This window comes from Tamandua tetradactyla, chromosome 13 (genome assembly GCF_023851605.1).
Source record: "Tamandua tetradactyla isolate mTamTet1 chromosome 13, mTamTet1.pri, whole genome shotgun sequence".
Taxonomy (NCBI): domain Eukaryota; kingdom Metazoa; phylum Chordata; class Mammalia; order Pilosa; family Myrmecophagidae; genus Tamandua; species Tamandua tetradactyla.
In genome coordinates, this window is record NC_135339.1 from 89,358,011 (window position 1) to 89,375,937 (window position 17,927).

Here is a 17,927-nt window from a genome sequence, read left to right on the forward strand (position 1 = left end):
CATAAATTTAATGGCTTAAAACACCAAATTATTCTGACAGCTGTGGAGGTCAAAAGTCTTATTGTGCTGACATAGAGGGCTGCATTTTGATGGTAGTGGTGGGGGGTTCTAGGGGAGAATCCATTTCCAGGCCTTTCCTAGTTGCTAGAGGCCACTGCATTCCTTGGCTCATGGTTGCATCACTGCCTCTGCCTCTAGTGTCACATCTCCTTCTCTGCCTCTGATCCTCCCGTCTCTGTCTTACAAAGATCCCTGTGATTACATTGGGCCCACCCAGATGACCCAGAAAAACCTCCCCATCTTTAGGATCATTAAATCAAACACACCTGCCACGTCTCTTTACTACCTAAGGTAATACATTTACAAGTTCCAGGGATAAGGATGTGGACATCTTTGGATGACTGTTGTCAATATACCACAGCTTCTACCTCCAGGTCGGAGTGAGTACCAGTGGCAAACTCAGGACAAACCAGATGCCTCCTCCAGTGTGGAAAGCACCCAGGATAGCAGACAGCAGGTCCTAGGAGCTGAATGCCAGGATGCAAAACCAGGAGGTTGTTCCTCAGTACTCCTTGGAGAGTTTTGCAGATAAAATAAGGATGCCCAGTTAAATCCAAATCCCAGATAAACAGTGAATAATCTTTAGTATTACTATGCCCCATACAATATTTCAGTAATACTTATTCTAAAAAATTATTAATAATTTATCTGAAATTTGAATTTAACTGAGCATCCTGTACTTTTATTTGCTAAATCTGGAAACCCTTGGGGAACTCACAGAAATAATCCAAAGACATCTGGGAGGAGCTATTTTGGGGATAACAATTTCCTGCCATGAAGGCATTGGAGGGTTTTGCTATGGCAATTTACTTTATCTATAGGATTCATCAATTTTATAACCTGCAATCGTAGTTCCTCTTACTCATTCTTATTTCCATATTAATATTTCTCTTATCTTAATTTTATTGACTTCACTTACATAGGATTTTCTACATTCTTGAATCTTAGATTGTTTCCCCTAGATATTAAAATTTTATATTTTGAAAATGTAATTCCAACCAACTTTACTAGATTCTTTATTTTTGTAATGCAAAGTAAAGACACCTACTGTTACCTTTAATAACATATGTGTGGCACATACAGTAAAATTCATGATTGGATTATTTGTTATTAAAGCTCCTCTTAGATACCAAGAAAATCAAGCTAATGCTAATAATTTATTCCTCAAGTGTCAGAAAATTCCCAAAGGTCTTTTGTAAAATGCTATGACACTTCAAACAGCATTTTAGCCTGTTTATTGAAAACAGTTTTAAGAAAATGTATATATCACGGAAGCTTTCCCATGCTTGGGCAACAAGAAATGTGATCAAGTCCAGAGATGATTTGGCATCATTTTTGAGGAGTTGTATATTCTTGCTGGAATTGTGTAATTAATTATCTGGACTGTCTAGACTAGCCCTGTCCAGCAGACATATAATGAGCCACACACATAATTCTAAATTTCCTAGTAGCCACATAAAAAGTAAAAAGTTAAAATATCCATTAAAATTTTTTCTCACCATATCCAAAATACTATCAATTACAGCAATCAATATAAACAATATTAGTGAAATATTTTTATATCCCTTCCTTAATACTAAGTCTTTGAAACGCAGTATGTGGCTCACACTTAGGGCACATCCCAACTTGGAGCAGACATGTTTCCACTGCTCATGAGCCTCACATGGCCAATGGGCACCATGTTGGATAATGCATCTGAGGGTAAACCAAACCCCCAGGCAACACAGTGAATTTTCTGAACATAAAAGCCCCTTCAAGTCAGCAACAGTCAGGGGCTGCTGGGCACAGCTAGGGTATTTTTTAATCCTTCAGCCATCAGGGAGTATTTTTAAAATCCAAGTCAGCCCCCCATTGGTTTCCCTCATCATTCCCTGCAACCTAAAATGTGAGTGTTCAGACACTCAAAGGCAATTAATTGGAGTCAAGCAATTAGGAGAGAACTATATGTTAATTTATTTCTTTGCACCTACAAAAAAGAGAGATGCAGGATACTTTAACAGCCCAGGGATGAAGGAGATAAAAATCAGCTTTCTAAAATAGGATAGCAAGTTTCCAAAGCTGCCCCAAATATAAAATCAATCTCAACTCTGTAAAGGAAAAGTTTGGGGGCATGTTAAAGCTTCTGGAGAACATCCAGGTCTGGGATTCAAGGGGCCATGGGCCTTTGGGAGGAGAGGTTCAAAGTGAGCCCATGGCCCTCCTGGACAACGGCATCTGGGACCGAGAGTCCCATGGGAGTCTCTGGTAAGAACAGTTGGTAAGGACCATATAGGCTTGTGGGTCTGAGCCGGTCCTCACGGGAAGGAGACTCACACGGTGCCAGATGCCGGGTGGGGCTCCAGGCAGTATATGGGAAGGGGAGAGCCAGAGACATTCAAGGCATTCTGGAGCTCCATGAAAACTCCTCTATCATGGAAAACCAGTCAGCCTTTTCCCCGAGATTCTTACCATAGCCACTCTGTTAGTGACATCCCCTACCCAGGAGCGGCCTGGAGGAAGTTGGCACCCAGGTTTAAGTAAGCATTAGTTTCGCCCCTTCGAGTGAGTGTATAAATAAACTCACCCAAGTATAGAAAGCATGCTTTAGTTCTACAGTTCACATCTTCCATTTTGGAGGTTAATAAAATATACCTTAGGAGTTGTCATTGTTTCTTGGGAGCAGAAAATCTTAAGGTATAAAGGTTTCCACCATGTACAAGAGCACTGTGTACAGACAGAATTGTAGCTGCTAGAATGTTTGTACAATAAGAACAAGAACCAACTCCCATGGGTCACAATTGATGGGATAACTATGTTTTACAGAAGGGAAGCTGGTCTAGTTTCCCAAATGCATTTTCCCATACCAGTGATTTGTGCTCCTGGTCCAAGTTTCATTTGCCAAAGTAACTAAAATCTCTGGTTCAGCTTCTGTATTTCCTACCAAGAAAAGAATAATAGAAACTGAGTTTCCAGCATTGTTCTGAATATCTTGGGCTTCAAAGCACCAATGGGCAGTAGGGAGAGAACTGTCATTGGCCTTACCCACTGACATCCTGCTCTGGTTGTCTAAAAGTGTCATCTGCCTAATGAAACAGCTACTTATGAAAAATAGAAACATCTCAACCAAGAAGTCCCTAGATGACATGCCATCTCCAGGTTCCCTTTTTGTCCCAGGAAAAGAGGCTATTAAATCAGTAAAAATAATAATTTAAAATATAAATCTTCAAAGGTAAGCATTCCTTTTGGAAGATTTCTACTGGGGGAAAAGGAAGTGAAGATGAGATGTGCTGACTCCAGACTTCCCAACAATGTAGCCTCCAAAATTCATGGAGAAAACTTCCCTTTGCTGCTTCTCTTCAGGTGCAGAGAGGTCTGTAGTCTCAAAGAAGTCCTCACCTAGCTTTACACCCTCCTAATTTGGGGGAGACTTCTGACCCCCTTGGTAGGCTTAGGTATACACTGGCACACAGTTCCTGATTGAGGGGCAGAAAGACTGACATTTTTGTTTTATCAACTCCCAGAGGCTCCAAGAAAGGGACTGCAGCTCAGGGGGGAATACATGCCTGCTTTTATGGACAATAATTCAAAGTCAGAGCATGAGTTAAGTTGGAGCTACTGTAAGAGTGGTCCAGGGACTGGCCAAATAAGCTCCAAATGCAGAACTCAGGTTCTATCTAGACCTGGTGAATCATAATCTATTTTACTAACTCTCCAAGTGCCTCTGATGCTCACTAAAGTTTAAGAAGTGCTAGACTTAATAACAAGGGCCATGGCTCTAGTCCTTAGAAATATTGAACCCGAATATAACAAGCTACCTCAAAAACAGTAAAATGGAAGTTGTTTCTTTCCATTTATATTCATTCAAGACTTGGTGGGCAGCTACTAGATATCAGGCTGTGCTTGGCCTGGAGATGTGACACTGAGACCGCCCTGTAAGAGCTCTCCCTGCTGGTGCCCACCTGCTCATGCCCGTCCTCAGGAAGCCACAGCATAGTGAGGGACAGCAACAGTCAGTAACTGAATAAATAAAGTGGAGAACTACAAGCATGTCAAGTACCATGTTCCACAAATGCATATTACAGACTCGGACTGTTTTGGAGAGGGAGCTCTCAGGGAAGCCCAAAGTCAAGAAGAGAAACAAAAATCAAGGGTATTACTGGATTCTGAAGCTGCTTGCACCTACAGCTACAGAAAATATTAAACATAGCCCAAATCATGGCCAGATTAACATAAAGCTTATGTAAGAGGCCTTTTTACCTCAGTCCCTATTACATAATACATGTCTGGTTTTCAACAAAAAAATTAAAAGGGAAGCCAAAAGAAAAATAAACACAGTCTAAAAAGACAAAAGCAAGCATCAGAACTAAACTCAGATATCATACAGATGTTGGGATTATCAGACAGGAAATTTAAATTAACTATGATTAATTTGTCAAGGGTTCTAATGGAAAAAAGTAAATGACAGGCAAGAACAGTTGGGTAATATAAAAGAGGTGAAAATTCTAAGGATGAATCAAAAGGAAATGCTACAAATCAAAAAGATTATAACTGAAGAGAAGTATATTTTTGATGGGCTCATCAGTAGACTGGACATGGCCAAGGAAAGAATCAATAACTTGAAGAATGTCAGCAGAAACTTCTCAAATTGAAATGCAAAGAGGAAAGAAAAAAACAAAACAGAACATATAAGAATGGCAGGACAATTTCAAAAAAAAATTTCATACTCAGAATACCAGAAGGAAAAGAAAGAGAAAATAGAGAAGAAATATTTGAAGTAATAATGTCCAAGAACCTTCCAAAATTAATAATGGGCACTAAACCACAGATCCAGAAGCTCAGCACTAAGCAGAATAAATACCAAAAAATAAAAACCACATGTAAGAAAATCATATTCAAACTGCAGAAAACCAAAGACAAAGAGGAAATCTTAAAAGAAGCCAGAGAAACTATCTAAAGAAATTATCCTTCAAAAGTGAAGGAGATGCTGAATCATCATATTTATATTTCTTTTAGTGTCCAGTATCTTAGAGCAGCTAGAAGTAAAAACCTAAAATTGTAGAATTGCAATCCATACCAAACTCTGAAATCTGTTCTACAACTAATTATTGCACTGTGCCTTGAAATGTATGGGTTTTTTTGTATATGTCATTTTTCACAAAAATGAAAAAAAAAGTGACAATTGTGATGAAAAAAAGTATATATTTATTCCTTCTGACTTCCTTTTTCTGGAGCAACTAGAAGGAAAAATATGAGAGGATAGTATGGTATCCCATGACAAACTCTGGGATCTGTCCTGTAACTATTTATTGAAGAGTGCTTTGCATAGTTTTTGAGAAGAGAAAAAATTGCTATCCCGAGACTAATTACAGCTGATGGGTGGTAGGGTGAACGTGCAGGTTTGCTGTGGGTCCATACCAGCTAATCACATTGGGAAGCATCTGGAGGAATATGATCCTGAAGGCATGTGGCAGGATGAATACTGTGGCAGATAGAGACCTCTGAAACTTCACTTGGAAATGTTGGCAGTCCAGCCACAAACAACTAAATACCATAATGTTATCCTCAGAATAAGGAATCCCTGAAAGACAAAATAATTTTGGATACTGGCTGTGGACTCAGATTATCAGCCTCTTTGGTGCACATTATGCACAACCAAAAACAGTGCACACCACAGAGGCCAGTGGGATGGCCCAGCACACAGCAGCAGATTGCACCAAATCACTTTGCCAACACCAGCACCATGTGCCCGCAGAAGATGGAGGACGTGGGGCTGCCTGAGAAGGTAGAAGTGCTGGTGTCCAAGGGATAGGGATTTGCCTGCTGTCTGAGTTCATGGTTGAATCCAAACTGTACCTTGCTGTAAGCAAACAGGATCATCTGGCCAACCATGGCTGCACTGTAACTTGTCCCATGCAGAACTGACAAAGACTATCATAGCAAGGTGCTCCTCTGGGATAATGTGTACAAATTCAACCTCAAGGCTTTGAAATCTTTAGCAATTAAGGAGGTTTTTTTTCAAAGCCCAAGTATAGTCACATTTTGAAACCAGAAGACTGACTCTCTGAACAATAACCATTACAGTTGAATTGAGAACTGTGCAAATCTCTGCTCTATAAAAAATGAAAGGTGAATTATACTTCAATATTTTAAAAGCCAGTACTCTTCATGGACTGACCACTGGTTTAAGGTCAGATCTCAGAATCTGGAAAGAGACAGACTGCAGCTGCTGTAGGGTCCTGGGCTGTTGCACCCCACAATGCACTAGAAGCACTCTATTTATGATGGACAACTCCATTGCTGCCCACAGAGGGGACATGATCATGGGCCCAGTCATATTACCAAAAATCCAGTGTGGAGAAAGCATGTCAGCTGTGTTGAGCTGGTCTGTCATGCCCATACAAGACCCCATATCTCAAAAAGTTAGAGAAAAAAATCTTTCTAAACAGGAGATGACATTTGATGGTCTATTTGAGAAGCAGTATGTGCATTTTCAAGGGAACAAACACATGAATGAAGACTTACCTGAATGGTAAGGCAAATTCTTCTGTAAATCCATGAAACTTCACTCCATGTGCCTCTACCCACAGCTTGCCCAATGGTTATCTGCAGGCTCTTGACATCATCAGGCTCCTTGGCAGAAAACAGGCATGGGATCAGCAGGAGTGACTATCACTAGCGTCATCCTGTTAGTGTTCTCTTAGAAGAAGACTGTTTTACAATTATTCACTCAGTGGTTTGCATGGTGCCAGCCCAAGGATAAGCTACAGGCACAACATTCCTAAGCTAGCATAGGTCTAACCTGAACTCCTAGATAGACCTCTGTTGGTTCCTGTGAAAGTCACTGTTCATGTGTCATGTTTAACAGTGTCCTCACCATTCTACTTAAGATATGGATGTTTGATCACAAAAACCATGCTGGCTGTATGGGGACACTGAACTGCACAATCTTGGAGAGAACTGGAGATGGGAGTGCATGCAATAGTCCTCTGCATGACATAGTACAGATCTATAGAAGTCTCCCAAATAAATTATCTGTCAGCATGTACTAGGTGCTTATAAATATTTTCAAGTAAATTAAAAACAAGTGAAGAAGAAAGAAAAACTTTCTCAGAGAAACATAAACAGAGAAAATTCATCACCAGTATGCCATCCCTAAAAGAAATGTTGAAATATTTTCTTCAAACAGAAGCAAAATGATATAGGTCAGAAACCTGGATTGACATAAAGAAAGGGAAAGTATTGGAAAAGGAAAAAATAGAAGTAAAATAAAATATTTGTGTTTTCCTTAATCTTAATTGATCTAAAACATAGCATACAGTAATATATAATAGTAAAGTAATAATAGTAGCAATGCATTGGGTGTTAATGGCATGTGGACAGGTAAAATAAATGACAACTGCCACAAGATGGAGAAATAAATTGGAAATTCTCTTTCATAAGAGGCACTCACAAGTGAATTCACAAAAATTGTGTTATTTGGAGGTAGCCTACTTTTAAAAATGTATATTGCAAACTCTGGGGCAATGATTAAAATTGTTTTATGAAAGTAAAATTGACCAGCTAAGAGAGAAGATAAGTGAAATCATATAAAATACTCAAATAATAGCAAAGAAGGCAGAAAAAGAAACCTCTAGCAATTAATTGAAAACAGCTATGAATATGTTTGAAAGTAATCCGAATATAACAATAATCACACTGAATGTAAATGGTCTAAATACTACAATTAAAAGACAAAGATTGTCAGATTAGATTTTAACAACTAATACCCAAATATATATATTGTCTACAACAAACATACTTTAAATATAAGGGCTATTCTAAGCTAAAAGTAAAGGGATAAAGAAAGATAGACCATGCTAATGTTAACTTAAAGAATGATGACATAGTTATATTAATTTCACACAAATCAGATGCTAAAATGAGGTAAATTATGAGAAACAAAGAGGGATATCACATAATTATAAAGGGGTCAATTCTCCAAGACGACATAGCACCTCTGAACGTATATACACCTAAAAACAGAACATAAAAATACATGAGAAAAAAAACTGTAAAACTGGTAAGGAGAAACAGACAAATCCACTATCGTGGTTGGAGACTTCAACACTCCTCTATCCACAGTTAGCAGATCCAGCAGGTGGAAAATGAGCTGGGATATAATTGAACTGAATAACACCATCAGTCAACTTGACATTTATAGACTACTTCATCCAACAACAGCTGAATACACTTTCTTCTCAAGCTAATATAGAAAATTCACCAATAAAGATCACACCTTGGACCATAAAACATATTTTACATATTTTCAATAATAGAAATCATGAAAGAATACTCTCAGACCGTAATGGAATTAAACTAGAAATCAATAATAGAAGGTAGCTTTAAAATCTCAAAATACTTGGAGATTAAACAACACACCTCTAAATAGCACATGGGTCAAAGAGAAAGTCCCCAGAGAACTTTTTTAAAAGTGTTTTGAACTCAGTGGAAATTAAAATATACTTTTCAAAATATGTAGGATATACAGAGGATTGTGAGAAGATGGCAGAGTAGAAAGCTCCAGGAATCAGTCCCTCTACCAAGACAACTATCAAATATTTCAAAACTCCAGAGTCCAGTAGAAGACCAAGCAGCATTTAGGGAAATGCTGGAGTAAGCAGCTGGTAAATTGTGGTGAACACCACAGAACTGCACTCCTCATGGAGGCCACCATCCCACATCCCCCAGTCTCAGGACTGGCAGTGTGAGGTGCTCAAACCTAACCCCTAAAGACCTAGCTCCCCAAGTTCCACAGGTGTACAGTCCATCACTGACCACTGATTTTGATTAGCTTCTTCAGACTGCTGGGGGTTCACTCTGGGGATGACCATGGTTCCACCCCACTTAACAACAAAATGAGTCTTAAAGACATTACACCTCCTCAGAGCTGCAGAGAACAGTTGAAGGATTGCATTTGCTGGACATGTGCCAGGACAAGAAAGCATAGCTTTGGGGAGCTGTGGGAGAGGCTGGAGGTGCCCTGTCCGGCCCCTCCCAGATCCCCTTCCAGGCAACCAGGGCTCCCTTGATGGGTACTTGGGGCCTTGCTCTGGTGGGAAAGACCTGACTCAGGAAATTCCTCTCCAGCATGCACTCCCCTTCCCAGAGCTTGCTCTCCAGGCAAAAGCAGTTTGCAACAGTGAAAGAATAGTGAAAAACAACTGAGTGAGACAGCTTGGGGCAAAGACTTACCTGCCTTAAGTCCTCCAGCCAAACACTCAGGGAAGAGAGAAGGTCTGTTTCCTAGGGAGGAGAGGGAATATTGACATTTTTGTAATCAGGGAAACCACTAAGGCCAGTAGCAAGCAAAGCCAAGGGTAAGACACAGGCCTAGAAATGACAAGGAGTGGACTGACTTTCTTGATAAAAGGGCTGAGCTCTGACAGAGACACCAGCCAAGGCAAAGCCAAATTGCAGAGACCGTCAACAGTGCTTTAGCTGTGTTTGCTTAATTTTGTCAGCTCCTAATATTCAAGACAATCTGTCATTTCACTAGCTGGATATGAAGTGTGAGGGAATAAATCCCATAGTTAGTCCTTTAAGATATTAAAATTACTGTGTGCAACAAAAGATTACATAAAGGAACCGAAAATGATAGCTCATCCAAAGGAGGATAAAAATCCAGAAAATATCAAAAAAGAAGGCCAGACTATGGGCATATTGGAGAAAGACTGGTAAAAAAAAAAAAAATGATCTTCTACGTACTCAAGGAGATGAAGGAAATAGAGAAAAAGAATTAAAGGATATCAGGGAAGCAATGAATGAACAATATGAGAACTCAATAAAGAGACAGAAGTTTTAAAAAGAACCAAACAGAACTATTGGAATTGAAGAAAACAGTAACTGAAATAAAAAATCCCCAGGAGGGTTTCAACAGCAGAATTGAGCAGGCATGAGAATGAATCAGTGAACTCAAAGACAAGACAATTGAAATGAGTCAGGCTGAGAAACAGAAAAAAAAATAATTATAAAAAATGAAAAGAGCATAAGAAACATCTGGGACATCATCAAGCTTACTGTTATATGCTTTATGGGACAAGAAAAACAGAAAGAGGCAGAAGGAATATTCAAAGAAGTGACAGAAAACATCTTAGACTTAGAAGAAGACATGAATATGCAAATCCAAAAAGAGAACACCAAACAGGATAAGCTTGAAGAAAATAAGACCCAAAACATACCAGTGACACTGCCATTTGCAAAGAACAGATAGAGTTCTAAAAGCTGCAATAGAAAATCAAATGTTACATGCAAAAGTATACCAATTATATAATCTAGGAATGCCTAGTGTGTACAATGACAGTGACTAAATGTACAAATTAAAAAATGTGTTTGCATGCGGAAGAACTAAGGAATGTCAATATTGCGGAATATTGAAAATAGTTGGTAATTCATATTTTAAAACTTCAATTTCTGTGTGAGACTAAAGCAAGAAATGATTATTTTGGTACAAAATTTATATTTTGACTAATGCATTTCCTAATAAAACTTATATGGACAGTTTAATTGAACACCATAAGTACATGGAAACTTGAATAGGGCATGAGATTTTGTAGGTTTGTCCAGAGTGATGCCCTCATAAATCCCAGAATGATTTCAACAGTGAATAAAAAAGTATTTGCAAAGTCCCCTTGAGGGAATGGCAAGAAAGGGGGAAAATTCAGCTTTCCATTTGGAGAATTCCTGATATTCTCACAAGCAGCGGGGACAACCAAATCAATAGGCAAGCCCTCGATCTTGGGGTTTGTTCATATGAAACTTATCTCCACAAAGGATAAACTAAACCTACTTAAAATTAGGCCTAAGACTGAGCCCTTAATCTTGGGGTTTGTTCATATGAAACTTATCCCCACAAAGGATAGGATAAGCCTACTTAAGACTAGGCCTAAGAGTCACCCCCAGAGAACCTCTTTTGTTGCTCAGATGTGGCCTCTCTCAGCCAACATGACAAGCAAACTCACTGCCCTCCCCTTCTCTACGTGTAACATTACTCCCAGAGGTGTAAACCTCCTGGCAACATGGGACAGAAATCCTAGAATGAGCTGGGACTCAACATCAAGAGATTGAGAAAATCTTCTAGACCAAAAGTGGGAAGAGAGAAATGAGACAAAATAAAATGTCCATGGTTCAGAGGTTTCAAACAGAGTCAAGAGGTTATCCTGGAGGTTCTTCTTATGCATTATATAGATATTACCTTTTTTAGTTAAGGTGTATTAGAGAGATTGGAGGGAAGTGCCTGAAAATGTAGAGCTGTGTTCCAGTAGCCATGTTTCTTGAAGATGATTGTATAATGATATAGCCTTTGCAATGTGACTGTGTGATTATGAAAACCTTGTGTCTTGTGCTCCTTCTATCTATGGTATGGACAGATAAGCAAAACATATGGATTAAAAATAAATAAATAGGTCAATTCTGGGCCAAGATGGTGGCTTAGCAATGAGCGCATTTTAGTTTGTCCTCCAGAACAACTACTAAATAACCAGAAACAATACAGAACAGCTCCTGGGGCCACATCAGGTACAGCATGTACCAGTCTGGACCAGCTGTGAGCCTCCCCAGAACTGTGAGTTCCTCAAGCCACTGTGGCTGGTGCCCCTCCCCCACAGGCTGCTTCCCACAGGGAAAGGAAAGAGACTTGAACCACAGTAGCGGCTGAGCCCAACGAAACACCAATTGTGGCATTAACTGGCAAATTCTGACTGCTAAAGGTATGCCCCCAGCTCAGGTGAGCCTGGTCAAAGCTGAGGTTGCTCATTTTTGACCCAGCACCAAGGGGGCAGAGCTGATGGAAAAAGAAAAAAAAAAAAGGAAACAGAGGTTTTCGTGGATGTGTTTCTACAAAGACTTGACTGCCTTTGGATTCAGTGGCAGGACTTTTCAGTCTGCAACTGCCCCAGGCATAGGCAGAACGTAGCTCTCGTTTGAGGGCTTGTCTGGAAACTGTGACTTCCCCGGGGGAGGGGTGAAGCCCAACTCAGGTGGAATCCCTCCCTCAAGGAATTCAGACCCCAGGGCTTGGTAATTTGAAGCCATTAAAACCAGCCTACAACCACTCCTCTGTCTCCACCACGCCCCTAGCAGGGAGAGTCCACCAAAGTTAAAGGTACCACATCATCTTACACTGGTGGGACCCACAAGCAGACATGCACCACATACTGGACAGGATAAGAAAAACAGAGTCCAGAGACTTCACAGGAAAGTCTTCAAACTGCTGGGTCTCACCCTCAGGGAAAACTGATGCAGGTGACTCTTTCCTCCTGATAGGAGGCCAGTTTAACCTGGGAAAATCCAGCTGGGGTCTATAATACCTAAGCAGACCCACCTAAGGGAGGGGGGGGGGAAAGGCAACATACAAGCAGGGCAAGAAACAAGAAAACAAGAATTGAAAAATTCTCCTCTGTTAAACAAAACCTAAGCTAGAGGTCCAGAATAAGCTGAACTGAGTGTAAAGAACAGATAGACAACAAATCCATCCAGCAAGAAAACCCTAGGTAAAGGAAGTGAAAGCAATCCCCAAAATAAACTAGTTAAGGTAATTAAATGTCTAGATGCCATCAAAAAATAACAAATCACACTGGGAAAATTGAAGATATGGCCCAATCAAAAGAACAAACCAACAATACAAATGAGATACAGGAGCTGAAACAATTAATTCAGAATATACAAACAGACATGGAGAACCTCATCAAAAACCAATCAGTGAATTAAGGGAGGATATAAATAAGGCAAGCAATGAACAAAAAGAAGAAATGGAAAGTCTGAAAACACAAATCACAGAACTTATGGGCATGAAAGGCACAGTAGAAGAGATGAAAAGAAAATGGAAACCTACAATGGTAGATTTCAAGAGGCAGAAAATAGGATTAGTGAACTGGAGGATGGAACATCTGAAATCCGACATGAAACAGAAACTATAGGGAAAAAATGAAAAATATGAGCAAGGACTCAAGGAATTGAATGACAATATGAAGCACACAAACATACGTGTTGTGGGTGTCCCAGAAGGAGAAGAGAAGGGAAAAGGAGGAGGAAAACTAATGGAGGAAATTATCACTGAAAATTTCCCAACTCTTATGAAAGACTTAAAATTACAGACCCAAGAAGTGCAATGTACCCCAAAGAGAATAGATCCAAATAGACGTACTTCAAGACACTTACTAATCAGAATGTCAGAGGTCAAAGAGAAAGAGAGAATCTTTTTTTTTTATTAATTAACGGAAAAAAAGAAATTAACCCAACATTTAGAAATCATACCATTCTACATATGCAATCAGTAATTCTTAACATCATCACATAGATGCATGATCATCATTTCTTAGTACATTTGCATCGGTTTAGAAGAACTAGCAACACAACAGAAAAAGATATAGAATGTTAACATAGAGAAAAAAATAAAAGTAATAATAATAGTAAAAAAAAAAACCTATAGCTCAGATGCAGCTTCATTCAGTGTTTTAACATGATTACTTTACAATTAGGTATTATTGTGCTGTCCATTTTTTAGTTTTTGTATCTAGTCCTGTTGCACAGTCTGTATCCCTTCAGCTCCAATTACCCATTATCTTACCCTGTTTCTAACTCCTGCTGGACTCTGTTACCAATGACATATTCCAAGTTTATTCTCGAATGTCGGTTCACGAAAGAGAGAAACTTGAAAGCAGCAAGAGAAAAGAAATCCATCACATACAAGGAAAACCCAAAAAGACTATGCATAGATTTCTCACCAGAAACCATGGAGGCAAGAAGACAGTGGGGTAATATATTTAAATTACTCAAAGAGAAAAACTGCCAACCAAGAATTCTATATCCAGCAAAATTGTCCTTCAAAAATGAGGGAGAAATTAAAACATTCTCAGACAAAACATCACTGAGAAAACTTGTGACCAAGAGAACAGTTCTGTAAGAAATACTAAAGGGAGCACTAGAGACAGATATGAAAAGACAGAAGAGAGAGGTGTGGAGAAGAGTGTAGAAAGGAAGACTATGAGTAAAGGTAAAAAGAAGAAAAATTAGATATGACATATAAAATCCAAAAAGCAAAATGGTAGAAGAAAGTACTACCCATACAGTAACAACACTAAATGTTAATGGATTAAACTCCCCAATCAAAAGATATAGACTGGCAGAATGGATTTTTAAAAAGGACCCATCTATATGCTGTCTACAGGAAACACATCTTAGCCCCAAGGATAAACATAGGTTGAAAGTGAAAGGTTGGGAAAAGATATTTCATGCAAATAACAATCAGAAAAGAGCAGGAGTAGCTATACTAATATCCAACAAATTAGACTTCAAATATAAAACAGTTAAAAGAGACAAAGAAGGACACTATGTATTAATAAAAGGAACAATGCAGCATGAAGACATAACAATCATAAATATTTATGCACCAACCAGAATGCTCCAAAATACATGCGGCAAACACTGAAAGAGAAATAGACACATCTACCATAATAGTTGGAGACTTCAATTCCCCACTCTCACCAATGGGTAGAACATCTAGAGAGAGGATCAATAAAGAAACAGAGAAGTTGAATAATACAGTAAATGAGCAAGACTTAACAGACATTTATAGAACATTACATACACCCCAAAACAGCAGGATACACCTTTTTCTCAAGTGCTAATGAATCATTCTCGAGGATAGACCATATGCTGGGTCACAAAGCAAGTCTCAATAAATTTAAAAAGATTGAAATCATACAAAACACATTGTCAGATCATAAAGGAATGAAGTTGGAAATCAATAATAGGCAGAGTACCAGAAAATCCATAAATATGTCGAGGCTCAACAACACACTCTTAAAGAACCAGTGGGTCAAGGAAGAAATTAAAAGAGAAATCAGTAAATATCTCGAGAAAAATGAAAACAAAAACACAACATAACAAAACTTATGGGACGTAGCAAAGGCAGTGCTAAGAGGGAAATTTATTGCCCTAAATGCCTATATCAAAAAAGAAGAAAGGGCAAAAATCGAGGAATTAACTGTCTACTTGGAAGAATTAGAGAAAGAACAGCAAACTAACCCCAAAGCAAAAGGAAAGAAATAACAAAGATTAGAGCAGAAATAAATGAAATTGAGAACATGAAAACAATTGAAAAAATCAATAAAACTAGAAGCTGGTTTATGAGAAAATCAATAAGATTGATAGGCCCTTAGCAAGATTGAGAAAAAGAAGAAGAGACGATGCAAATAAATAAAATCAGAAATGGAAGAGGAGACATAATCATTGACCCCACAGAAATAAAGGAAGTAATGACAGGATACTATAAACAATATTATGCTAATAAATATAACAATGTAGATGAAATGGACAACTTCCTAGAAAGGCATGAACAACCAACTTTGACTCAAGAAGAAATAGATGACCTCAACAAACCAATCACAAGTAAAGAAATTGAATCAGTCATTAAGAAGCTCCCCAAAAAGAAAAGTCTAGGACCAGATGGCTTCACATGTGAATTCTACCAAACATTCCAGAAGGAATTAGTACCAATCCTGCTCAAACTCTTCAAAAAAAATTGAAGAGGAGGGAAAGCTACCTAATTCATTCTACGAAGCCAACATCACCCTCATACCAAAGCCAGACAAAGATATTACAAAAAAAGAAAACTACAGACCAATCTCTCTAATGAATATAGATGCAAAAATCCTCAACAAAATTCTAGCAAATCGAATCCAGCAACACATTAAAAGAATTATACCTCATGACCAAGTAGGATTCATCCCAGCTATGCAAGGATGGTTCAACATAAGAAAATCAATTAATGTAATACACCATGTCAACACATCAAAGCACAAAAACCACATGATCATCTCAATTGATGCAGAAAAGGCATCTGACAAAATTCAACATCCTTTCCTGATGAAAACACTTCAAAGGACAGGAGCAGAAGGGAACTTCCTTAAAATGATAAAGGGAATATATGAAAAACCCATAGCTAATATCATCTTCAAAGGGGAAAACCTGAAAACTTTCCCCCTAAGATCAGGAACAAGACAAGGATGTCCACTATCACCACTGTTATTCAACATTGTGTTGGAAGTTCTAGCCAGAGCAATTAGACAAGAAAAAGAAATACAAGGCATCAAAAGTGGAAAGGAAGAAGTAAAACCATCACTGTTTGCAGATGATATGATACTATATGTCGAAAACCCTGAAAAATCCACAGCAAAACTACTAGAGATAATAAACAAGTACAGCAAAGTGGCAGGGTACAAGATCAACATTCAAAAATCTGTAATGTTTCTATATACTAGTAATGAACAATCTGAGAGGGAAATCAAGAAATGAATTCCATTTACAATGGCAAACAAAAGAATAAAATATTTAGGAATAAATTTAAAGAGAAAAAAAACCTATACAAAGAAAACTGCAAGAAATTGTTAAAAGAAATCACAGAAGACATAAACAGATGGAAGTGCATACCGTGTTCATGGATTGGAAGACTAAATATAGTTAAGATGTAAATTCTACCTAAATTGATTTACAGATTCAACACAATACCAATCAAAATCCCGACAACTTATTTTTCAGAAATAGAAAAACCAATAAGCAAATTTATCTGGAAGGGCAGGGTGCCCCGAATTGCTAAAAGTACCCTGAGGAAAAAAAAATGAAGTTGGAGGTCTCATGCTCCCTGACTTTAAGGCATATTATGAAGCTACAGTGGTCAAAACAGCATGGTACTGGCATAAAGATAGATATATTGACCTATGGAATCGAATAGAGTGTTCAGATATAGACTCTCTCATCTATGGACAACTGATCTTTGATAAGGCAGTCAAGCCAACTCACCTGGGACAGAACAGTCTCTTCAATAAATGGTGCCTAGAGAACTGGATATCCATATGCAAAAGAATGAAAGAAGACCCATATCTCACACCCTATACAAAAGTTAACTCAAAATGGATCAAAGACCTAAACATTAGGTCTAAGACCATAAAACAGTTAGAAGAAAATGTAGGGAGATATCTTATAAATCTTATACTTTAAGGTAGTTTTATAGACCTTACACCCAAAGCAAGAGCACTGAAGAAAGAAAGAAAGAAATGGGAATTCCTCAAAATTAAACACTTTTGCACATCAAAGAATTTCATCAAGAAAGAAAAAAGACAGTCTACACAATGGGAGACAATATTTGGAAACGACATATCAGATAAAGGTCTAGTATCCAGAATTTATAAAGAGATTGTTCAACTCAACAACAAAAAGACAGCCAATCCAATTACAAAATGGGAAAAAGACTTCAACAGACACTGCTCAGAAGAGGAAATACAAATGGCCAACAGGCACATGAAGAGATGCTCAACATCCCTGGTCATTAGAGAAATGCAAATCAAAACCACAATGAGATATCATCTCACACCCACCAGAATGGCCATTATCAACAAAACAGAAAATGACAAGTGCTGGAGAGAATGTGGAGAAAGAGGCACACTTATTCACTGTTGGTGGGAATGTAAATGGTACAACTGCTGTGGAAGGCAGTTTGGCGGTTCCTCAAAAAGCTGAATATAGAATTGCCATATGACCTGGCAATACCATTGCTAGGTATCTACTCAAAGGACATAAAGGCAAAAATTCAAACAGACATTTGCACACCAATGTTTATAGCAGCATTATTTACAATTGCAAAGAGATGGAAAGAGCCAAAATGTCCATCAACAGATGAGTGGCTAAACAAACTGTGGTATATACATACGATGGAATATTATGCAGCTTTAAGGCAGAATAAACTTATGAAGTATGTAACAACATGGATGGACCTTGAGAACATTATGCTGGGTGAGATTAGCCAAAAACAAAAGGACAAATACTGTATGGTCTCACTGATATGAACTGACATT

General features: G+C 38.4%; 1 protein-coding gene across 1 annotated transcript in view; it reads left to right on the forward strand.

Annotated features, from left to right (window-relative positions):
* PRMT2 (protein arginine methyltransferase 2) overlaps positions 1–6,572 on the forward strand; it is a 51,383-nt gene extending 44,811 nt beyond the window's left edge. Inside the window, 12 exon segments of the mRNA XM_077124466.1 lie at positions 435–565; positions 5,366–5,440; positions 5,442–5,598; positions 5,601–5,654; positions 5,657–5,738; positions 5,740–5,840; positions 5,843–5,912; positions 5,914–6,046; positions 6,049–6,103; positions 6,106–6,213; positions 6,216–6,300; positions 6,302–6,572. Coding sequence (XP_076980581.1) covers positions 435–565; positions 5,366–5,440; positions 5,442–5,598; positions 5,601–5,654; positions 5,657–5,738; positions 5,740–5,840; positions 5,843–5,912; positions 5,914–6,046; positions 6,049–6,103; positions 6,106–6,213; positions 6,216–6,300; positions 6,302–6,572 — 1,322 coding nt within the window.
* The last annotated feature ends 11,355 nt before the right edge of the window (positions 6,573–17,927 follow it).